Genomic DNA, 22,483 nt, shown 5'->3' on the forward strand with positions numbered 1-22,483 from the left:
GGACAACTTTGAAACTGCGTATCTCACGGCGATTCCATTTGAAAAAGAGAGAGAGAAAAGAAAAGCCCAGTGCAGCGAGCTGGCAGCCAGGCCGCGAGGACCTGCGTGGGCCCGAGTCGAAGGTCCCCGCGTTTCCGCTGTCCTCGGGGGTGGGACCGAGCCGCGTCGCGCCGGGGGCGGGGCGGGGCGTGCGGCCCGGGGCGGGGCCCGGTAGGGGGCGGGGCCTCGAGGCCCGCCCCGCCCTCTATTGGAGGGCGGCCCTGGGGCGGGCGGCCAGGCCTGGGGCGGGGTCTTCCCGGGGGGTGGAGCCCCGGCCCGGGTGCCAGACGCACTTGGCTAGTGGAAGGGGCGGAGCTGGGATCTCACCCGGTCCTAAAGGAGCCGGAAGCGCCTAGTGAGTGCTGGGCCGAGGACACTTGCCAGCTGACCCTGTGCACTCACGTAGAGGCGGCGGCTCCGGGCCCGGAGGTCCAGTGGGCAGTTCCCCAGGTAGGGCCCAACCTGGACCGGAGGGGCGTGCGGCATTCCCCACCGCCCTGACATGCCCTCCCACCCTCATTCCTTCCTGTTCCTGGGTTTGAGTTCCATTTTCTAGCTCCAGAGTGGAGGAGCCGCCTCCCTGTGGTCCTTCCCGGCGGGGCGGGCAGTGGGCCCTCTGGACATCCCGCAGGTGGGATCGGGAAAGCTCGATTTTCAAAAAACCTCTCCGGGGGCGCTGGTCCCACATCACCCCATGACTGTGTGGGCCTGGGGAAAGAGGGGGCGCTGGGGGCACCTAGCTACTGTCTCCAGGGGAGTGTCCATCATCATAGCACAGGATGTGACCCTTGCCCCACCTGCCCCGAGCTTGGGCACGTCAGATGCCTAGTGTCTAAGGCCTCTGGACCTTTCCTCTTCCCAGGGCAGTGAGCTTCCTCCCTTCTTCCAGGGCGATGGGAATGCTTATTCTGCCCAGCTCTGGCCAGAGGTGCACATCCCCACCCCTCTCGGGATCTGGGAGCCCCGGAAAGGCTGGGCATGCAAACACAGGACCTCCCTTCAGGCTGTCCTGCAGTGAAGCTGGGTCCTGGCCTGGGGGTGTGGCTAGAGTGGCCTGTGAGGCTTGAGCACCCTGTGAGGCCCACCTGGAGCACCCCCACTACTCACATGCAAATACTGGGACCCCTATGCAGTAGGGGCTTGAATGCCACCCATAATAAAACTTTGGCCTCAGTGACGGAACCAAGAGAAGGGAGGGGCTGGGTGAACCGGTACTTGGAGACTGGGGTTCAGAGAGCCAGGGAAAGAGTCTGAGGAGGAATTTGGCTCACAAGGGTTCTTTGGGGAAAGAATTTTAGTTGGGAGGTGAAGGTGCAGTGGAGGAGAGTCAGGCTGAGCAAGGAAAAACCACAAAGGGGGAACTGGGACCCATTAGAGAAGAGAGATCCTCGGGAGGGGCGTGGCCAGAGAAGCTTGGCTTCCCGGAGTCTCTCCAAATGCTGAGCATCCATTTGTGGGATGGGGAGGCTCAGGAGGAATCAAACCTTGGCTCCCATCACATCTGCATTGATAAGGGTCTAAAAAAGCACGGCCAGGTTTCAGTCATCGAAAGGGAGACTGAGAGGCCAGAGAGACAGTGGGGAGAGAGGGAACAGCGGAGAGATAGGACAGCACTTGCCTTGCACACAGCTGACCTGGGTTCAATTCGGCATCCCATGTAGTCCCTCAAGCTCCTCCAGGAGTGATCCCTGAGTGTCGAGTCAGGAGGAAGCCCAGCGTACTGCTGGGTGTAGCCCTCCAACTCTCCCAGCCCCATAAAAATATTTCAAAAGAAAGACTGAGGTCAGCAAAGCCACCTAGCCCTTTCCACCGCCCCAGTGATGCCCAGCCAGGACCAGTTTTGTCCCCCAGGGGCCATGTGACAATGTTGGGAGATAATTGGGTTATCTCAACCGGAGGGAAAGATGTTTCAGAGATGCTGCTGAACACCCATAATCCTCCCCCAACAAAGAGTCCTCCCAGGGGAGACAAACAAAGGGCTTGAGGTCAGCCAAGTCTCACCTGTCTCTGTCTGCAGGGCACAGAGCTCCTGGTGTACCAGACCTTTGCTCCCCTCCCCATCTGCCCCTCCCTTCCTTGCTCCTTGATTGCTGGAAGCTTCTGGAGTCCTCTTTGCCTCTCTTGCACCCAGTGGTCAATCTAGACCCCTGCCCGCTTGGTCTGTCTCTCCAGACCCACATCAGTAGAGTTTAGAGTGAGGCGGGGGGAGTGGGCTTGAAAGGATTTGGGGAAAGTCCTAGCACCTGTCGAGTAGAGTTTAGAGTGAGGCGGGGGGAGTGGGCTTGAAAGGATTTGGGGAAAGTCCTAGCACCTGTCGGTGCCTTGCAATGAAACAGTGATCGAATCTGAGGGGCCTCCAGAGAGTTCCAGTTTCTTCCACTTGAGCAATTCCAATGAGGGCTTTTGTTTGTGAAGACTCACCCCACCCCTCATGTCGCCCCTGGTTCCCTGTTCATCCAGGACCACTCTAAGAAGTGCCCTCCTGGCCCTGGGCCTGAACAGGGAGCCGTCCTCAAAGTGTGCCAAAGGTGGTTGGGTAAATTGGAGACTCTGGTAGAGGGAAGGTTTCTTAGTGGTGAGATTGGTGCTGGAACATTGAATTCCTGTAACAAATAAATCATCACGAACAACTTCGTAAACCCTAGTGTCATATAGTGTAAGGGGAAAATTAAATTAAACAAATTTCAATGTCCCAGGGATAAGGGTAGTGAAAGACTGAGTGGGGCCTGTGGCTCGAACTTGGTATCCAGCATCCAGGTGACACGGACGCTGATGGGCCAGGAAGCGTATCTGAGAGGCCTGGCTACGCGGGCTGGGCTGCTGTCTCTGCAAGTAGCTTGGGGCCTGCGGAGTAGAGGGAAGTAGGATGGGATCAGGAAGCCAGGCCGGGCATCACCACCCTCCCCATGACTGGCCTACGAGCTTGAAAGGATTTGGGGAAAGTCCTTTAATTTCACAGAGAGGTGGCTGGGGGCATGGCCAGTGGGACTACGAGAGAGCATGTTGTCGGGCCTGGGAGCCAGAGGGGCGGAGGCCCCTGGGTTGTCAGCCGGGAAGGGATGTTGGGTTGAAGCTGGCAGTCCAGGCACCGTGCCAGCCTGGAGTTGGCCTTCATTATGACATTGGCTTGTCCTCACGGCTGCCACAGCCTCTCGCTCTGGCACACCCAGCACTGCCTGGTGCAGGGAAGCTGGAGGGACCGGTCTGGCCGGGGGAAGCTGAAGCAGCTTGGATGGTCCAGCGTGGCCAGCTACAGGTCTGCCTGTGGGCCCCATCTCAGGAGAGAGAACTACCTACGCCCGAGAGATGTGGCACCAGAACGTGGACCCAGGATGGCCTCCCACCCATCTCAGAGAAACTGGGGAGGAGTGGAGGGTTTACATCTTTATTATTATTATTGTTATTATTATTATTATTATTTTGCTTTTTGGGTCACACCTGGCGATGCACAGGGGTTACTCCTGACTCTTCACTCAGGAATTACTCCTGGTGGTGCTCAGGGGACCATATGGGATGCTGGGAATCGAACCCGGGTCGGCCGCGTGCAAGGCAAACGCCCTCCCTGCTGTGCTATTGCTCCAGCCCCCGGGTTTGCATCTTTAAACCCAAGGCTCTGTCCCTCCCCAGCTTTAGAAAGGTCCAGTCTGAAGCATTTGGATTAGAGCTGGGCAGAGCCTTAGGTACCTGGTCTACCCACCTATCACCCCACAGATTAATCACCACGGCCCCTGGCTACTGAACAGCTGAACCCATTTCACAGATGGAATAACTGAGCCTCCCCAGCCAAGGGACCCAGCAAGCTTTGCATGCCGGAAACCCCAGTTTGATCCCTAGCACCACATGGTCTCCTGAGCATTGTCAGGAGCAACCCTAAACAATGGAGCTGGGAGTGGTTGCAGAGAACCACTGGGCATGCCCCAAACCCAAACCAGAGACAAACCCAAGAGTCCTTCATGTCCCGGGAGATGAGGCTCAGCAGCTTTCCCGGCTGTGTCCTGTACCTACAAGAGCCTGGGCCTGATCTCTCCCACGCTCACCCCTCTTCCCCATGGCGTCCCGAAGGTGGCTCCTGTTCCAACAGTTGGGCCTTAGCGGGTGGGGGTGGGGGTGCACTTCTAGGGTGCTCGGCCACACAGCCCTGGATTCCAATCCTGCCTCCTCTCCTTCCCAGTCGTGAGTTCCTGGGCAAATCATATCACCTCTCTGAGCCCCCGCTGGCTTGTCTGTAAACAGGAATAATGACACCTGCTCGGCCAGCCTCACAGGTTGGCGCGTGCAGAGACGAGGCAGGCCACGGAGTCCTGTGGTCATCATCATTACTCATGGCATTTAGAGACGCCTGCTGGTCCCAGTGCCCTCGTTTGACAGACGTGGAGAGCAGCGCCCGGGAAAGGGAGGCAGCCAATGAGCAAGTGCCCCACGACTGGTCAGTGGGCCAGCTGGGGTTAGAAGCCACATCCTGCCTGGGGACTGCGGCCTGGTGTGGCGGGGCCCTGGGAGGGCGGCAGACTGTAAGCCTGGGAATGCCAGCGTGGGAGGCAGTGTCAGACCCCACGGCTCCCCCACGGACACGTGGTGACCCACCCCTTGTTCCCTTTGCCAGCACCAGCGATGAACTATGTGGGGCAGCTGGCGGAGACGGTGTTTGGGACGGTGAAGGAGCTGTACCGGGGCCTGAACCCGGCCACGCTGAGTGGTGGCATTGATGTGTTGGTGGTGCGGCAGGAGGACGGCTCCTTCCGGTGCTCCCCCTTCCACGTGCGCTTCGGCAAGCTGGGCGTCCTGCGGTCCCGGGAGAAGGTGGTGAGTAGTGGCCGGCTCTGGGGTTGTGGTCCGAGGAAGGGGGTCTGACCTCCCTTCAAGTGGGGCCTGCTCTTGCTTCCCTTCTCTGATATGTCCTTGGAGGGGCTTGGGGTTAGGGAGGGTCACTTTCCCCCGGATGTAGCCCTACTCTGTCCCTGGTATTGGGGGAACACTGGTCTCTCCTGGGTCCCATCAGGGACTTACGTGGGGCATGAGTGAAACAGCTGGGGGCCACTGGGCCACTGGCAGGTCAGACCTCCCTACAGCCCCACAGCCCCAGACACGCTGGACAGTTCGGTCACCAGCTGGGTGTAGTGTGTGAACTAAGATCTAAGTAGTCCTTAATCCCCCCAACCTGGCGACAATGGAAACTTTCTGGAATTCTAATAGGAAAGTGTATCCTGTGGGAGTCAGTAGAGTCCAGTGGTTAGGGATTTGTGTGGGGGCTCATGGACTCATGTGGCTGCTTCCCAGGGAATGACACAACCCATCGGAGCCTCAGTCTCCTCACCAATAAAGAGGGGCTAATGACAGACTCCTGTGTGATGTGTGGTGAAGAAAAACGAGATTATGAACCACTCTGGGAAGTATCCAGAAAATGGTCATTCTCACCACTCTGACACAGTCTGGAGCTTCCTGGACTTTTTTTTCACTTGTGACCCTTTGTTGCCTTTGTATGCAACCCTGGGTATATAGGTGTATAAGATAGGCATCCAACCAACTGTTACTCGATAATAGATCACAAAGAAAAAGCACTGTAGCACTGTCGTCCCATTGTTCATCGATTTGCTCGAGCAGGCAACAGTAACATCTCCATTGTGAGACTTGTTACTTTTTTTTTCTTTTTGAGTCACACCTGGGATGCTCAGGGGTTACTCCTGGCTATGCATCTCAGGAATTACTCCTGATGGTGCTCGGGGGACCATATGGGATGCTGGGAATCAAGCCTGGGTCGGCTGCATGCAAGGCAAACGCCCTACTCACTGTGCTATTGCTCCAGCCCCTTGTTGTTACTGTTTTTGGCATATCGAATATGTCACGGGTAGCTTGACAGGCTTTGCCGTGTGGGTGGGATACTCCTCAGTAGCTTCCTGGGCTCTCCGAGAGGGATGGAGGAATCGAACCCAGGTCGGCCGCATGCAAGGCAAACGCCCTACCCACTGTGCTATTGCTCCAGTCAAAAGAAAAAATTACTTAAAAAAATTGATGGTGGTGGAATGGCCTCATCTAGGAGTTCTCAAGGACTGTACCTGGCTCTGTGCTCTGGGGGTCACTCCTGGGGTGCCAGGGGGACCAGGTGGTGCTGGTGAATGAACTCAGGCCTCCCATAGGCAAAATATGTGCTTAACCCATTGAGCTGTCTCTTTGATCCCTGAAACACATTTCTAGAAAGTTCCCCCACATGGGGCCGTGACCCACAGTTTAAGTAGTGACGATGTGGGGCCAGAGCAATGGGACAGGGGAGGGTGTTTGCCTTGCCCATGGCTGACCTGGGTTCCATTCCCGGCATCTATATGGTCCCCCGAGCACCGCCAGGAGTGTTTCCTGAGTGCAGAGCCAGGACTAACCACTGAGCATTGCAGGGTGTGACCCAACTCCCCGCCTGCAAAAAAGTGAGGATGCAGTCCGCTGATGACCCCCCTAGGCCCCCCCAAGACAGACATATCTGTGACCTGGGGCCATACACAGAAGCCTGGGCATAAACAAGAGCTGCGAGGGGTGACCCATGCCACAAAGCCAGAGAATGGAGGAGATGAGAAGGGAGGGGGTGCCTGGAGGGCTGGGGAAAGCCTTCCTGAGGAAGAGGAGCAGCTAGGAGGGAGGCTGAGGCCAGAGGGGGAGAGTTCCATCAAGTACCAGGAGAGGGCAGGGTGGGCAGTGGGGAGCCAGCCCACAGGTACACAGGAGAGGGGGCCCAGCAGGGGAAACTGTGCATGCCCCTTACCCCTCTACGCCTCCTTCCAGGTGGACATCGAGATCAATGGGGAGCCAGTGGACTTGCACATGAAGCTGGGGGACAGCGGGGAGGCCTTCTTTGTCCAGGAGCTGCAGGATGAGGAGGCAAGGAGGGCTGGAGGGATCCCAGGGGGCCTCCCTTTTGCTACACTCCCTCAGGGAGATGCAGGGGGTGAGGGGTGGGGGCAGGGAGGAAGACTGCTTCCTGGGGGAGCACTCAGCAGAGGAGCTTTGAGCTGGACCTCCTTCCCCTCCCCACCCACAAAGCTGCAAAGGGAGGCCAGGGAGCCCGAGAGCATTCAGTGGGAGAGTATTCAGTGGGGTCCGGGGTCGACCCTGGTCAGCTGAAGCATTGAAGTAGGGGGTGCGGAGGGTGAAGGGAGGGGTGTCTGCAGAAGGGAAGCAGGCCCCAGCCTCAGTCAGCAGAGGCCGCAGATTTTATTTGAACCCCTGGAGTGTGACTGACTCTGCAGTGAGGCTGGGGGGGGGGTGTGCCCAGCCTTCAGTGAAGGGTCCCAGTCCAGCTCTTTGCAGGAGTGTGTGTGTGTGTGTGTGTGTGTGTGTGTGTATAGCGGGGGAGGGGAGTTGGAACTCAGGCTGGGGGTGATCCGGGCAAACTCCCTGAAGAAGGCGATTCTGGGATGAGTCGGAAAGGGACAGCAGGTGCGGGCACAGGAGAGAGGCTGATGCCCGGGTGTGGCCTGACCTTCAGGGGACACAGGCAGGCCCTGTGGGGGGGGATGAGGGCTCCTTTTCTCTCTTGGGGAGCGCCAGCCTCTCCCACCTTCTGCTCCTCAGGAACACGTGCCCCCCCGCCTGTGCACTTCCCCCATCCCTTGGGGGGGCCTGCCTGGGCTCCCCTCGGGTTCCCAGGTGGGCACAGCCAGCGAGCCTGAGGCCATCATGGGGGGCACAGCCTCCACGGGGCGGAAGAAGAGGCGTCGCCGGAGGAAACCGCGGCGGAAGGAGGAGGCCGTGGCGACCGACTCGAGTTCCGAGGAGCTGGAGGCAGGCACCGAGCCTGAACTGTCCCCACCGGAGAAGCCGAGGCCGGAGCCCATGGGGTGTGTGGGGCCGGGTGCAGGGGCTGTTTCCTCTGCGTGATGCTGGGCAAGGGACTTGACCTCTCTGGGCCTGAATCGCACTACCTCCTCCTGGAGCCCTGACGTCCAGGCTCCCAGGCCCTGCCCAGCGTGTCCTGGTCTGTCAGTGACCATTTCTCTCCCTGTGACCACCCCCTCAGCAGCGTCCAGTTGGAAGGGGAGTCCTCACCACAGCCCAAAGACATCTACCACTACTCGGATGGCGAGTGGCCCCCCCAGACCAGGTGAGAGTCCAGGTGGGCAGCAGGCAGAGACCTAAGACCACGGTCTCGGTTCTCAGCGAGAGGGCCCAGGGACTGAGCACGGGCTCTGCATGCAAGAGATCTGGGTTTCCCCTCTGGCTCCTCCTGGTGCCCCAAGTACCCCTGGGAGCGACTCTCAAGCACAGAGCTGGGAGTGGACCCAAGCATCACTGGATGTGGCTTCCTCCAAAATAACAAACAAAAAAAGAAGTGGAGCCATAATACAGCAAGTAGGGCCTTGCACACAGGTGACCCATGGTTGATTCCCGGCATCCCATAAGGTCCCCAGAGCCCACTGGGACTGATCTCTGAGCACAGAGCCAAGAGTAAGTCCCGAGCACCACCAAGTGTGGCCCCTTAACAAAGATCAAGGTCTGAGAATGGTTTTTCACTCTTTTTTTGTTGGGGGGGTCACACCCAGCGATGCTCAGGGGTTATTCTGGCTCTGCACTCAGGAATCACTCCTGGCGGTGCTTGGGGGACCATATGGGATGCCAGGGACTGAACCTGGGTCAGCCACGTGCAAGGAAAACGCCTTCCCCACTGTACTTCTGCTTTGGCCCTCAACTCTCTTTTTTTCTGGGACACATTTCCTGTGTCTATCGGCCACTTGTATAATCTTTGAAAGGTATCTGTTGAAATATTTGCCCGTGTGTGTGTGTGTGTGTGTGTGTGTGTGTGTGTGTGAGCGGTATTATAAAATACATATACATATACCGTAAAAGTTACCATGGCAGTCATTTAAAAGTGCACAGTTCAGTGGCTTTGAGTGGCCTGTTCATGATGTCTGTAGCCATCACCCCTAATTAGTTCCAGGACTTTCCCAGCACCCCAAGTGGAACCAGCGCCTGCTCAGCAGTCACAGCTGTACCCGCCTTTGGGGTGTGTTGTCTGCTTGCTGCTGGACCCTCACCGTCTTGCAGCACCCGTTGAGCTTTGCCTCCTCTGTCCTCAGCAGGAGCACAGGCCTCACTGCGTCCTGGCACGTTGTGTGTCCTCGAGCTGGGGTGGGCAGCGAGCAGCGGTCAGGCTTGGGCACCTCTGACTTCTTGTCTCCTGCAGCCTCTCGTCCGGTGATCTGACATCCCCCAAGAGCGACTCTGAGCTGGAGCTGCGGACCCCCGAGCCCAGCCCCCTGCGAGCCGAGTCCCACATGCAGTGGGCCTGGGGGAGGCTCCCTAAGGTGCGAGCCCTGGTCAGGCCCCGGCCCTGCCTCTCCCGGGTACAGGGTTGAAGTAGGGGGCTCGGGGGCAGCCTGCCCCTGCCCTCACAGCCTCTCACGTGTTTGCAGGTGGCCAAAGCCGAGCGCACGGAGTCCTCGGCCCTCCCCGAGAGCCGCATGGGAGACGTTCCTTCCCAAGGAGAGCCCAGCGCGCCTCCCCCTCCCGGGCCCGCTCTCAGCCCTGGGACCCCCCCAGTCCTGCACACGGGGCCTGACGCTGAGCTCCCGCCTCCCACAGAGGGGCCTGTGGTGGTGGTTTCTCCTTCCCAGCCCAAGCCTCACAGTGCCCGGGACCCCGGCCCCCCTCTTGCCTCGAAGTCCTGGAGCTGGGCAGCCCTGGAGGCCCCCGCTCCTCCCCGGCCACCAGAGGGGATCTCCGGGAGGAAAGGTGAGTGTCCACCCTGAACCCTTCCTGCTGCTGGTCCGGCCTCAGGAGGTGCACCCTGGGGACTCGACACCCCCTTGGAGGACCTGTTGGGTGCCGGGTGCTATATTCAGCATCATCTCCCAGGCCGGACAGAGGACACTGTGTCCCCTCTCTGCCCGCAGGCTCGCTGAGGAGAAGCCAGCACCTTGGCCCCAGTGACATCTACCTGGATGACCTTCCCTCCCTGGATTCCGAGAACGCTGCCCTGTACTTCCCCCAGAGGTGTGGGGGCACCGCGGGAGGAGGGCAGCGTGGGGGTCGGGCCGGGTCCCTCCAGCTCCTCATGTCCCCACGGACCCCCTGCGCCCTCAGCGACAGCGGGCTGGGCGCCAGGAGGTGGAGTGAGCCCAGCAGCCAGCCGCCCCCGGGGGACCCCAACCCTGAGCAGGAACCGGAGCCCAGTCGGGACACAGTTGACACGGTGGCGCTGTCCCTGTGCGGGGGCCTGGCCGACAGCCGCGACATCTCCCCAGGTAGACCCCAGCCCCGGGCCCTCTAAGGACTGACCCCGAGCTCTGGGGACAGAGCGGGACAGGGCAGAGCCCGAGCGTGGAGGAGAGAGGCTGGTCTGGGGGGGTCCCCACCCCACTCTCTGCCGCTGGGCTCCACGGGAATAGGTTACTGCTGACAGGGGGCGGTGGACTTAGCCTGGGACTCGGGGTGGGGGAAACGGGACTGAACCTCCGGGGGGAGGAGCCCCACAAGGTTGTAGCCCTGCAGGAGGCCGGTGTGGGAGAGTTGGGGGAGCCAGGGGAGACTGCAGGGGCCACTGCCCCCTCCTCATCTGCCTCCCCGCCCAGAGAAGTTCCGGCAACACGCGGTAACCTACCAAGACCTCACCCAGAACCCCGGCCTGCTGGATGACCCGAACCTGGTGGTGAAAATGAATGAGAAGTCAGTACCAGGGGGAACAGGGGGTTAGTCGACCCGCCCAGCACGGGCCGGCTGCACCGACCTGACACCCCGTCTGTCCTCCAGACACTACAGCTGGGCGGTGGCTGCCCCCATGATCCTCTCCCTGCAGGCCTTCCAGAAGAACCTGCCCAAGGTAACGAACGGCACCCAGGCCTCCTGGGTGGCAGGGCTCAGAGCCAGGAAAGGAAGGAGTAGGGCGGGCAGAGAGGGGCCTGGGGCTGCCACCCCCACCCACCGGGAGAACAGAGAGCCCAGTTCCGGAAGCCCCTGCTCTCCGCCGGGGCCCTAAGGTGCCGAATCCCCTCGGATTTGGATGTGACCTCAGAGACACTGCAGAAGCCAGGCAGGGATGACCTGTGTCACAAGGGCAGGCCTTCCCTGGGAGGCCTGGCGACCTGGTGGCCAGGGACCCTCTTCTTGCCTCAACCCCCAAGCCCCGCCAGGCTGGCCTGCACTGCTCGATTCTGGGCACATGCGTGTTGGGTCCCCCTGTGAGCCAGGCACAGGACTTTCTGGAAGACGAACTCCTCCGGGACCCAGCCCAGAGAATCTGGAATTGGGAGGAGGGTCCCACGGTGAAGGAAGTGCCCTGGCCCTGGTCTGCCCACAGAGCACGGTGGACAAGCTGGAGAAGGAGAAGATGCCGCGGAAGGGGGGCCGCTGGTGGTTTTCCTGGCGCCGCAGGGACTTCTCAGCTGAGGAGGTGGGTGGTTGGGATCATGGCGGCAGCGGGTGTGTGGGGGGGACCAGTGGAGGCAGGGGCAGTGGGGGGGGGGGGGTTCACTGGATGGATGTTATTCCTACAGCGCAGTGCCCAGAGGGAGAAAACCAAAGCCCGGGAACAGCAGGGGTGAGTGATCTCCAGGCCAGCCTGGGACCCCAGAGGCTGCTGGCTGGTGTGTGTATGTGGGAGGGGGGCGGGACACCTCCACCCCCTGCTCCTAACCTTAGTTCTTTGTCACCCTCCAGTCATTCCTGCACAATTTTCCCCTGAGAAATGCCCCCATTTCACAGATGGGAAGTACCGAGGCCTAGAACTAGGCCATAGGTTCCCCCAGCTGGGAAAATGGTAGCCTGCTCAGGTGCCAGGCTCATGGCCCAGATCAGGACCCTTGTATCTGGGAGGATTGGGGTCCCCCTCTCTGTGAGGGGCTGGCTGGCCTCACTCACTTGCGGTGGGGGTGAGCTGGCACCCATGAGCAAAGCCGTAGAGCTGGGAATAAGCCCTGAGAGGCACTTGTGAGGTTTCCAGGTCAGTGTCACCAAGGGGTTCCAGCTTCCTGCTGTGGCCCGGGCTCTGGCTCTGCCATCACCTCTCTATTGCTGCGACCCCCAAGTGTGTCCCAGCCCTCCCGCCCCTTGCTGGAGTAGGGGCAGGGACCGCCCAGCCCTGCTGCTGCAGAGAGCCTGAGAGTGTCCTGAGAGCTGCGCGCCCACAGGGAGAAGACGGACGTCCTGAGCAGTGAGGATGACGCCCTGGACAGCCCTGTGGTCCTGGAGGTCCCCTCTCTGCCACCCTCGCCGCCAGCCTACACGCCGACCTACAAGAAGTCACTCCGCCTCTCCTCTGATCAGATCGTGAGTGTGTGCATGGGCACCGTGCCCGTGTGTGACCAAGCCGTGTGTTCAGATGTGTCTGTGTGATCAGATCGTGTCTGTGCCCACGTCCCTATGGTCAGATCATGCATGCACACATGTGAGATCATAGGTTGTTTCTGCAGGTCCACGTGAATGGCTTGTGTGTGCCCACATGTCCCTATAATCAGATTGTGTTCGATCAAATCGTATCTACAAGTCAAATCATAGGTACAAGTCATGTGTACCTACATGCCCCTGTGATAGGATCATGTGAACACATGTGTTCATGATTGTATGTGCTCACATATTCTCGTGACCCTCTTCCTTCTGGGGCATCCTACCTCTCCCTGCCACTTCCTGTCACTCTAACATTTCCCCTGTGGGGGGCTGCTCTCTGGGTCTGTCCTTGGGAAGGAGCTGAGGGTCCCATCCACCTTCCTGCTCTAGTGGCTCGGGCCTCAGCATCTTGCATGTCAGTGGCCTGTGGCTTTTGCAACAAGAGCGCTTTCTTCCGCTCGGCTCTAGGGTGCGGGAGGGGTCCGAGCAGCTGCCATCTGGGTGGTCCCTAGGGGGATTACACCCACTGCAGGGTTAGCCGCTGGCTGTGTGGAGACCCAGCCCTTCTTGGTGGACCCAGGACAGTGCTAGGTCTCTCTTGAGGGCATGTCCCGGGTACCTGGCCTGAGGAAGGAGTCTCACTGCCAAAAGCAGCGCCAACCTCAGGGCTGACCTGAGAAGCTGACAGTCTGCACTCCATCCCCAGGGTGCAGAGGAAGGCAGCAGGAAGGCCCACAGGCCCTGCTAGGCTTCCCTCACAGCCGGGACCACCTTCTGCCCACAGGACATGTCTGCTTGGTGGACCCTGGCGGGTTCAGGAAGCTTCTCTTTCAGGGACAGTGGCCTCAGGGGGCCCTTCCTGGCCATGCGTGTGCTAGTTGTGAGACCCAGTAGTTTCTGGGTGCTCAGGCCCAGCAGTGCCTGGGCTCCGACTCAGGGCCTCAGGCATGCGCACTCGCCCTTTGGGCTGTCTCCCCTGCCCCAGGCAGGTCCTGGAATTGGCGGGAGGAGAAGGTGCAGCCATGAAGGATGCAGCAGGCTGGCTGTGGGCAGTCACTGAACTCTTTCCCCTTTGCCCGTCCCTAGCGGCGGCTGAACCTGCAAGAGGGGGCCAATGACGTGGTCTTCAGCGTGACCACCCAGTACCAGGGCACCTGCCGCTGCACGGCCACCATCTACTTGTGGAAATGGGATGATAAGGTGGTCATCTCCGACATCGATGGCACCATCACCAAGTGAGGGGCAGCCCTGGGCTGCTGGGTGAGGGGGGGTGGTGAGAGAGAGGGGGCTGGGCCCCCTCCCCGCACCGAACACACAGGACCAGGCCCTGGCAGTGACGTCCTTCCCATGGCTCTAGGTCAGACGCCCTGGGCCACATCCTGCCCCAGCTGGGAAAAGACTGGACACACCAGGGCATCACCAGCTTGTTCCACAAAATCCACCTGTGAGGCCTGGGCCGGGGGGGTGGTGGCTGAGCCAGGGAGGGAAGCGGGGTGGGCGGGGGTGGGGGGATGTGGGTGTGGACGGCCAGCCTGGGGACCTACAGGACCCTGGAGTGCAGAAACCCCCCCCTCCTGGTCCGGCAGCAACCCCAACTCTCTCTCTCTCTCTCTCTCTCTCTCTCTCTCTCTCTCTCTCTCTCTCTCTCTCTCTCTCTCTCTCTCTCTCTCTCTCTCGGGGTAACTGCCAACCTTCCCTGCCCAAGCCCAGCCCTCCTGGCCCGACTCTGCTCCCCTTGGGGGCCGGTATCACTGTATTCCCGGAGACCAACCCCCCGCCTGTGCGAATTCTGTGCGGGGGGGACAGCTGGTTTCTGAGGGCTCTGTTCCCACCTCCAGAAACGGGTACAAGTTCCTGTACTGCTCGGCGCGCGCCATCGGCATGGCTGACCTCACCAAGGGGTACCTGCGGTGGGTTAGCGAGCGGGGCTGTGGCCTTCCCAGAGGCCCCATCCTGCTGTCTCCCAGCAGCCTCTTCTCCGCCCTCCACAGGTGAGGTGTTGGGGGGGGGGCGTGGCAGGCCTGGGTGGGATTGGGGCTGGGGCTGGGGCTGGGTCTGACCCGTCCCCTGACGCTGCCATACTCTGCTGGCTCCTCCGGGGGGCCGCTCAGGGAGGTGATCGAGAAGAAGCCAGAGGTGTTCAAGATCGCCTGCCTGAGCGACATCCAGCAGCTCTTCGGGGGCCGACAGCCCTTCCACGCCGCCTTTGGGAACAGGCCCAACGTGAGTGCGGCCTCCCCCCCACCCCTCCCCCCGGCCCCCACCCCGCTGCCCTGAGGACAGAGCCACATCGCCCTCTGTCGCCCGCCCTCTCGCAGGATGTCACAGCCTACCGGCAGGTGGGCCTCCCCAAGTCCCGCATCTTCACTGTCAATCCCCGGGGAGAACTCATCCAGGAGCTCATCAAGAACCACAAATCCACGTGAGGCCACACGCTGCCCATCCCCCGCACGGGGGTGGATGCCCGGGCTGGACCAGGGTGGGTGGGCGGTGGCCGCTGGCAGCTCCAGCCCAGCTCTCACCTCCCCGTCCCCGCCCTTGGCCCCGTAGGTATGAGCGGCTCGGTGAGGTGGTGGAGCTCCTCTTCCCCCCCGTGGCCCGAGGCCCCCGCGTGGGCCTGGCTGACCCCGAGTACAGTGACTTCTGCTACTGGCGACAGCCCCCGACCACAGTGGACTTTGACGCCCTGGCCTGAACCTGCCCTGCCTGACTCCCTCCAGACTCGGCCTGGAACTAACTGCGGGTCCCGGAGCCTTGGGGGTGCCAGCTTGGCTGCCACAGGACCAAGACCTCCCCCCCCCCCCCAAGGAAGGGGCAGAGTGTGGGCTGCCCCGCACAGACCCACCTGCTCCTCCGTCCGGGCCTGCTGCCAGGCCTCAACACCACCCGAGCCAGAGGCCATCGTTGACCGTCACCCAAGCGGGCTGCTCTGTACCCCGGGGTATCTGTCCCTGTCACCCTGGGCAACAACTCCTGGTCAGGCGGTGTCTGGGGCGCCCCCGAGGCTTGGACATGCAGGGAGGAGGCGTGATCAGCCTCAGGGACAAGGTGACACGGTTCCCTTTGTCTCCTCTTTGGGGAGCTTCAACCCAGGCCCCGGCTCCTGCCCCCATTTCTTTTGGTTTTTGGTGGGGTCGAGGGCTTGGGCTACACCCTTTGGTGCTCAGGGGTCACTCCTGATAGTGTTCAGGGTATCATAGGGGGTGCCAGGATCAAACAGGCAAGTGCCTTAACCCCCATCCTCTCTGGCCCCCTTCTCTCAGCTCTTTTTTGGGGGAACCCCAAGGGGAGTGGCAGTGTTCAGAGTTTATTCCTGGCTCTGGCTCTGTGCCCAGGGGTCACTCCTGGCAGTGCTCAGGGGACCCTACACAGTACCATGGTATCTCACTAGGGTCAGCTGCATGCAAAGTGAATGCCTTAACCCCAGACCCTCTCTGGCTCCCGCCCTCCAGGAGCTCCCACATACCCATGGGGTGCCTGTTTATCATTCTGGGCCACAAGCCCTAATACTCCAGCACCCTCAGGCATCGGAATCAACCTCACCAGCACCCAGGAGGCTGCCTCCCCTGTTCCCCTGGGGCTACAGCCCCACACCCGGCCAGGCAGCCTTACCCTCCAGCCGTCCCCACCCCCACCCCAGTCTCTGCCCATCAGTGTGCTCACGTAGCTGCTGAGCAGGGACCGGAAGCTCTCAGCACCTCCCCTCCTGTCTCGGGGGCAGAGAAACACCCACCAGCTGGTTAGAAGCTTTAATCCAGGCCCGCCCTCCAAATAGCACCAAGTGGGGGTCGGGGCAGGATAGCACCTGTGGAGAAACCCAAAGGCAGGTCTATGCGTGAACCCCCCCCATACTGTCCAGCAGCCCAGGAGGACCAGGAGGTGGCCAGGAGGAGCAGCAGAGGTGGCTCCCAAGAGCCATGTGGCTGCACGACTTTCCAGGGGTGTCGGCCCAGCACCCGAGTTCCATCCCACCCCGAGCTAGGGTTTTGCAAAGGTGCCGGAACCCTTCCCCTCCCAGGGGGGTCTGGTCTCCTCCAGGCCACTCTGCCGACACAACCCCCCCCCACCACCACCACTGGGGGAGAGATTCACCCCCACAAAGGAAATGAGGAACTGTGGGGGCTGACGTGCCCTGAGCACATCCTTGGGGAAGGAAGGAAGAGAATCCAATGGCTCGAACTGATTCCTCCTTCCTGCAGATTCTACAGCCCGCTCCTCCTCTCCCCCCCCTCCCCACCCACCCACCTGGACGGGAAATAGAGAACACTCAGCCAAGTCTTAGCGTCTCTGTTCCGTCTGGAGGACCCTCGGCGTTGGGGTTCAGAAACAGCATCTAGGGCAGTGCCAGGTGTTAAGTGGCCCAGCGGGCCTCCCCAGGACCCCTTGCAGAAACGACCCAGGGGAGGAAGTGGAGGGGCCCAGAAGCCCCCACGGTGGGCCAGCCCCCAGGTCCTAGATCCAGCAGATTGCAGGTGGGCTGCCGCACAGGCTTGCGGGTCTCAGCCAGTCTCTGAGCTGCTGTCCCTGATGGTCATACTGAGGCACCAAGTGGGGATTCTGGCGGTGGCAGGAGGGCATGGTGTGGGCGCAGAGCCCCGTCCAGCCCACCTAGTCCGTTCTCCCGGGCCGCTCCTGCCCGGCCAGCTGCGCCCTGCAGTGGAGCAGGTCATCCCGGAGGCGGGCAATGTCCTGGGCGTGCTGGGCCAGCGTGCGGTTCAGCTGCTCCAGGTGGCCCCACAGCCCCTCGTGCGGCCTGCGTGTCTCGCTGCGGGGCGCGCTGTCCGGGCCGGTCTCCAGCAGGCCCAGCCTCCCGCACGCCCCTTCCACTTGGGCCACCCGCCGGTCAAAGTGGCCCACCGCGTGCTGGAGTTCCCGGGCCGTGTCCCGGCAGCGGCTCAGCCCACCGGCCACGTCGGCGACGCCGGCCTTGAGCTGCTCCAGCTCACCCCGCAGACTGAGGACCTGCCTGTGGCCGGCGTGGAGCCGGGAGCCGTGGCCGCTGAGCTGCTCCTGGATGGCCTGGACCTCGGCCTCCACCCTGCGTTCCCGCTCGTCCAGGGACGAGTTGGCTGCCAGGAAGGCGTCTGTGTACTGACTGACGGAGTCGCTGAGGCCCGAGAGGGACCTGCTCACGGAGTTCAAGTTCACCTTGAGCAGGGTGATCTCGCCCTGCAGGGAGCTGCCCGCCGCTTCCGCCAGCTGCCCCTGGACCTCAGCCACGGTGCCACGGAGCTGCTGCAGCAGCGCGGTGTGGCTGGCCACCTGGCGGAGGAGCGCCTCGCTCTGGCTCTGCCAGGCCTTCACCTCGGCCACCAGCGTGTCCAGGATGGCCGAGGTGGCACTGGGGGTGCACGAAGTCTCCAGCGACACCAGCCGCTGCTCCAGCACTGCCAGCTCAGTCTGCACGGGGGGCTGGGCCGCCCTGCCTGGCGGGGCACCGTCACCATTGAGCTCCCCGGCCAAGCTCACCAGGCGCTCCTCCAGGCTCTGCACCCGCCCCTCCAGCAGGGTCCTGAAGCCGCCTGCACCCCACGCCTCCTCCCCCACCCCCACACAGCAGCCCCTCGTGCCCCGCTCCGTCCCATTGAGCGTGTCCAGGCCCTCGAGGAGCCCGTCTGCACCCCCGTCGAGCACGGCAGCGGAGAGCTGCGTGAGCTCCTCCCGAGTGAGGGGGCCACGGCCCCTCGGTGCTTCGAGGACCCCCTGCAGGTGCTGCTCCAGGCTGTCCACCCGGGCCCCAATCAAGGCCAGCTGGCCGCAGCAGGTGCCCCCGCCCACCACACTCAGGCCTTGCAGCTGGGTGCCCAGCTGAGAGAGCTCTCGGCGCAGGGCCAGCTCGCGGCCGTCCAGGCTCTGGTGCAGCCTCTTGCTGGCGGCCTGGCCCTCCTCACACTGCTGCCGCACCTCCTGCACCCGCAGGCCACACTCGCTCTGGACGTTCTGCAGCTTCTGCTCGAAGCCATCCAGCAGGCTGCCCCAGAGCCTGTTCAGGCGCCGGTCCACGTACTCGTCCAACAGGGCCAGGGAGGTGAGCGGAGAAGGGGCCGCCGCCCGCAGCCTCTGCAGGTGGGCCTCGTGGTCCAGGGCCAGCCCGTGCACCTCGTCCAGAAGCCGAGCCTTGGTCTGGAGCGTGTCACTCACCTCGGTCACCTTGCTCAAGAGCTCATCCAGGGGAGGTGTAAGCGGCCTGCCAGCTCCGTTTCCGGGGCTCACAACCCCCTCGGGGATAACCCCAAAGCCCACGGGTACAGAAGGAGCCCTGGAGTCACCATTCACCCTACTGGGGTCCTCGTGGCTGACCACCAGGCCGCTGAGGGTCCCGTATGCTTGTGCCAGGCGCCGGACATCCACCTCCAGACGTTCAAGCCGCTCGGCAAACAACCCAGGGCCTTTCCATCCTGGGAGACGACAGGAGGGTGGCCGGTCTCATCCTGTCCTGTGCTTGCCAGAGGGACTTCCTGCTCTAAGCAGCTTGCTGCTCCCTCTACTTTGAATTTTTTTTTGTTATGATTTATTTATTTTTGGTTTTTGGGCCACAACTGGCAATACTTAGGTGTTACTCCCAGCTCTGCACTCAGGAATTACTCCTGACAGTGTTCAGGGAACAATATGGGATGCCAGGGACCAAACCCATGTTGGCCGTGTGCAAGGCAAATGCCTTACCCACTATACTATTGCTCTGACCCCATTGCTCCCTCCACTTTGGGGCCTGGGGCCCGAAGGTTCACCCTCAATCCCAGCTCGAGCTGCCTCCTCCCCAGCCCAGCCCGGGGCAGTCCCCTCCCACCCCACCAAATGAGGGTCTCCAAGGGCAAGACTCACCATGGGGGTTGGGGGCCACTCTACCGGAAGGAGGGGGCCTGGGGCCAGGGCCCAACTCCTCAGAGGGAATCGGGGACTCGGGCTCTGGCTGCGGTGTGGCCTCGTGGCCCCGGAGGTGCTCGGGGCAGCCTTCTCCGGTGAGGCCAGGGCAGCAGCGCCAGGCGAGGTCTGACACTGTCTTGTAGCCGACCTTGTATTTGGGTCTGAGCACCGTGCGGTACCTGGGCAGAGACGGGAGAGGCCCTGGGTCCCTCTGCTGCTGGCTGGCGTCAGGGTCAGGACGGTGCTCAGATCCCTGATTCCCATCCCCCCTCTTCTCCTTTGTTTAAAGTGCCAGGGCGCAGAGGGGGGGCGGAGAGGGGGGGCTTAAGAGGGCAGGGCCGAGACTCACGTGATGGTCCCAGGGCACTTGGGCCCCCAGCCACACTGCCGGTACTCGGCCTTAACGTAGCTCTCGGCTCCCTCCTGTAGGACACAGGTCACGTTCCTGTGCACCACGTAGGCGCAGAGGGCCCTGCAGGGGGGGAGGAGGGGAGGCTGCCACTCCCGCGAGGCCCGACCCACCCTGGGTCCCCGCAGGGGCAGCTGACCCCCACATCTCTGCTTTCTTCCTCCTATTCCTCGGGACAGTCCCACTGTCGGTCTCTCCCAGGGTTGCCCACTGCGCGAAGGGCTAGACTGAGCCAGGATTGCGCATGGCAGCCCTGCCTGGCCTCACCTCTGCCCTGCCTGTCTGGGGAATACCCTCCTACCCCCACGCCCCGCCTCATCCTAGCCATTGCCCCCTCCCACCAGCTCCTCCTTCTTACTGAAACATGGGCAGCTTCAGAAACCTCAGCTTGGTGCCTGAGGACATTTTGTTGTTTGGGGGTCACTGGGGTAGGGGTGCGCAGGGGTTCCTTTTGCCCAGTGTTCAAGAGACTGTGGGCATGCATGAGATTCCTGCATGCACACAAAGCATGTTCCCTGCACTGCCTTGAGGACCACATTTCTCCCAGCCGCCCTGGCCTGACTCCTGGGGAAATGGACCCCTCCCAATCTCCTCCCCCCCGTCCCCCCCCCCCCCCGTTCCCCATAAGATAGTGCAGCCCCGGCCCTAGCTCTGGGGTTCCTTGCTCTCAGATCACGTCTCATGTCACATCCTCTAGGAAGTCTGCTCTGATGTGCCCAAGTGCACTGAGCATTAGGCGTGCTCCCGTAACGCCCCTGAGATTCCGTCAGCTCCAGGAGAAGTGCAAGCTGTCCACTACGACCGGTCTCCCACATAGAGCAAACGGGGCCTGCCCGGGAGGAGGACGCTGCTGGCACAAGCAAACCACCTGCGGGGCCGCGAACGGACGCCGGGGCCTCACACTGGCCCCTGACCTCCAGACGCCACCCCCAGCCCAGCTCTGCAGCTCTGTCCTGTTGGGGAACCCCCAAGCGGGCCCAGCTGTTCGCGGACAGAGGAGGGGCGCGTGGCTCAAGGCTCCATCCATCGCCTACCTGGCGGGCCGGGACGCCCAGCGCAAGGCGGTGGCTGGGCGCGGGACTGGGCGCCACGCGTGCCCCTGCCCGCGACCACCCTCCCCCCGCTCTCCCTCCACCTGGACGGAGGTGCCCGGAGATTGCGCAGCTGGAAAATGTTACTTAGCTGGAAAGGTTTCCGCGGGCACTGCCAGAAAGGAGCCCGGCCGCCTCGCCAGGTTCCCCCTGGGCTTTTTTTTTTTTTTTTCTGCGCCAGCCCCGCAGCCCCCTGCAGTGTGTGGGGCGCCCGCCGGGGCCGAGCCCCGCGACCGAGCCCCGCGACCCTCTGGAGGGGGCCGGGGGTCGGGCGACCCTTCGCGCGCGCGCGCGCGCGCGTGCGCGACTGGCAGGGCAGGTAGGTGGGAGCGCGCCGGGCACCCCGCGCCCCGAGTCCCCCCTTACTTGTGCGGCCGCGGGCGCGGGCGCCATCCCGGCGTGTAGAGGCTGTAGCGGGCGGCCGCGGGCGGCGCGGGCCGCGCCAGGAGCGGGGTGCCCTTGGCCTGCGCTCCCGAGAGCAGCGCCGCGACGGCGCACAGCCAGAGCAGGCGGCGGCGGCCCATCGCGGCCGAGCTTGGCCCCGCGCCGGTGTCGCCCGCGGCCCCCGGAGCTCGCTGGGCCGCTGCGTCCCGCCGAGTGGCCGGCGCGGCTCGCGCCTGGGGCCGCCGAGGGGAGGCGGGGGGCGGGCTCTGCGCCGATTAGCATAAACTCGGGGCCGCGCCGCCCCCCGCCCCAGCTCCGCGCCGACGGCGCCCGAGGGGCCGCCTGCGCGCCCGGGGTGGTGCAGGGCGCAGCCCCGAGCCGCCAGGAGGGCGCGCGGGACCGGGCGCCCCCTCCACAAGCACCCCGAAACACACGCGTCCTCCGCGGTCGCCCGCGTGGACCCGGCCACGCGAGGAGCCGCAGAGCCCACGCGCCGCCCGCGCACGACACCCGGTTTCCCCCACGTCCGTGTGCGCCCCGCCGGCGCGGTCTCCGGTTCCGCAGCGGAGATGATCGCATTCTGGGGGCGCGCCAGCGACACCTCCTCAGCCACCTCTTTGGAACAGGCCCCAGACAGACCCCGCTGGTTCGCGCGGCTGCCTCGTGGATCCGAAGCGCGCAGGGCACGTGAGAACTGCTTGCTGGGTTCCGCAGTGTGTCTGGTCGCCAAGTCCTGCACCCCTTCTTGTACCTGCATCCTGCCCTGCGGCTAGGCTGTCCCCGGGTTCCCTGGAGAAATAGGCAAGCCCAGCTCCAGGCCGTGGCCTCACAGGAGGGCCCCCTGCCCCCTCCCACCCCCCACCTCCCAACTCGGGCTGGTCGCCTGCCTGTACTGGCTCCAGACCTCATCTTTCCAGTCTCTGGCCTCCAGTGCTCAGTGCCTTGTAGATCAGTCCTCGTCACTGAGCGGCATCTGGCCAACTCAGAAGCGAGAAACCCACGCCTGCTGCTTTTATCTCAGCCTCCAGGTGACCCCAGCCTTCTGCATCTGTACCCCACTAGCTGATGGGTGTGCAGAAGGCCCCACACTCAGGACACACGTGGAGAGACCACCATCTGACCTGACCTGGAGATGTGGTGAATCCACACCTTTGGGGAAAGTGATGAGGTCAAAGGTAGGGGACGGGAGACCCTTGGAAACCCACCGCTGCATCCCTGCACTCACCTGGCCTGGATGCTGGTAGGTCCTGGGGGCCAGATGCTAGGCCTGTGCTGTGAACCTGGAACACAGAAGCGGAGGGGAATGAGGGGTTCCACCATCCAGGTAGGCTGAGCGTCCTACAAGGGCAGGAACAAGTTACCCCAAATGTGAGCCCTTAAAACGACAGCAATA

The 22,483-nt window shown here is 62.5% G+C and overlaps 2 protein-coding genes across 2 annotated transcripts; one reads left to right on the top strand and one right to left on the bottom strand.

Moving 5' to 3' along the window:
- Window positions 1-355: 355 nt before the first annotated feature.
- On the top strand, window positions 356-16,525 carry LPIN3 (lipin 3). The gene is made up of 20 exons (XM_055139332.1): window positions 356-489; window positions 4,643-4,842; window positions 6,808-6,903; window positions 7,597-7,862; window positions 8,042-8,125; window positions 9,206-9,326; window positions 9,435-9,753; window positions 9,915-10,014; window positions 10,105-10,265; window positions 10,593-10,686; window positions 10,771-10,840; window positions 11,318-11,410; window positions 11,514-11,557; window positions 12,147-12,285; window positions 13,429-13,577; window positions 13,700-13,786; window positions 14,181-14,333; window positions 14,454-14,565; window positions 14,661-14,764; window positions 14,893-16,525. Exons 2-20 carry the CDS (start codon window positions 4,651-4,653, stop codon window positions 15,035-15,037), a joined length of 2,529 nt encoding a protein of 842 aa, XP_054995307.1. The 5' UTR covers window positions 356-489; window positions 4,643-4,650; the 3' UTR covers window positions 15,038-16,525.
- Window positions 16,526-16,623: 98 nt separating this feature from the next.
- On the bottom strand, window positions 16,624-21,257 carry EMILIN3 (elastin microfibril interfacer 3). Its single transcript, XM_055139535.1, has 4 exons — window positions 21,073-21,257; window positions 19,556-19,678; window positions 19,165-19,385; window positions 16,624-18,740 (listed from the first exon to the last, which is right to left on the bottom strand). Exons 1-4 carry the CDS (start codon window positions 21,228-21,230, stop codon window positions 16,951-16,953), a joined length of 2,292 nt encoding a protein of 763 aa, XP_054995510.1. The 5' UTR covers window positions 21,231-21,257; the 3' UTR covers window positions 16,624-16,950.
- Window positions 21,258-22,483: the final 1,226 nt, after the last annotated feature.

Source organism: Sorex araneus, chromosome 5 (genome assembly GCF_027595985.1).
Source record: "Sorex araneus isolate mSorAra2 chromosome 5, mSorAra2.pri, whole genome shotgun sequence".
Classification (NCBI taxonomy): domain Eukaryota; kingdom Metazoa; phylum Chordata; class Mammalia; order Eulipotyphla; family Soricidae; genus Sorex; species Sorex araneus.

What these genes read in the sequence shown, in the direction of transcription:
- EMILIN3 (XM_055139535.1), bottom strand. Translation starts at nt 21,230, where the DNA reads ATGGGCCGCCGCCGCCTGCTCTGGCTGTGCGCCGTCGCGGCGCTGCTC. An exon ending in AAGTGCCCTGGGACCATCAC is followed by an intron (nt 19,386 to 19,555) that starts GTGAGTCTCGGC and finishes GTCTCTGCCCAG; the next exon opens with GTACCGCACGGTGCTCAGAC. An exon ending in AGTGGCCCCCAACCCCCATG is followed by an intron (nt 18,741 to 19,164) that starts GTGAGTCTTGCC and finishes GTCGTCTCCCAG; the next exon opens with GATGGAAAGGCCCTGGGTTG.
- LPIN3 (XM_055139332.1), top strand. Translation starts at nt 4,651, where the DNA reads ATGAACTATGTGGGGCAGCTGGCGGAGACGGTGTTTGGGACGGTGAAG. An exon ending in TGCGGTCCCGGGAGAAGGTG is followed by an intron (nt 4,843 to 6,807) that starts GTGAGTAGTGGC and finishes GCCTCCTTCCAG; the next exon opens with GTGGACATCGAGATCAATGG. An exon ending in CCTGGGGGAGGCTCCCTAAG is followed by an intron (nt 9,327 to 9,434) that starts GTGCGAGCCCTG and finishes ACGTGTTTGCAG; the next exon opens with GTGGCCAAAGCCGAGCGCAC.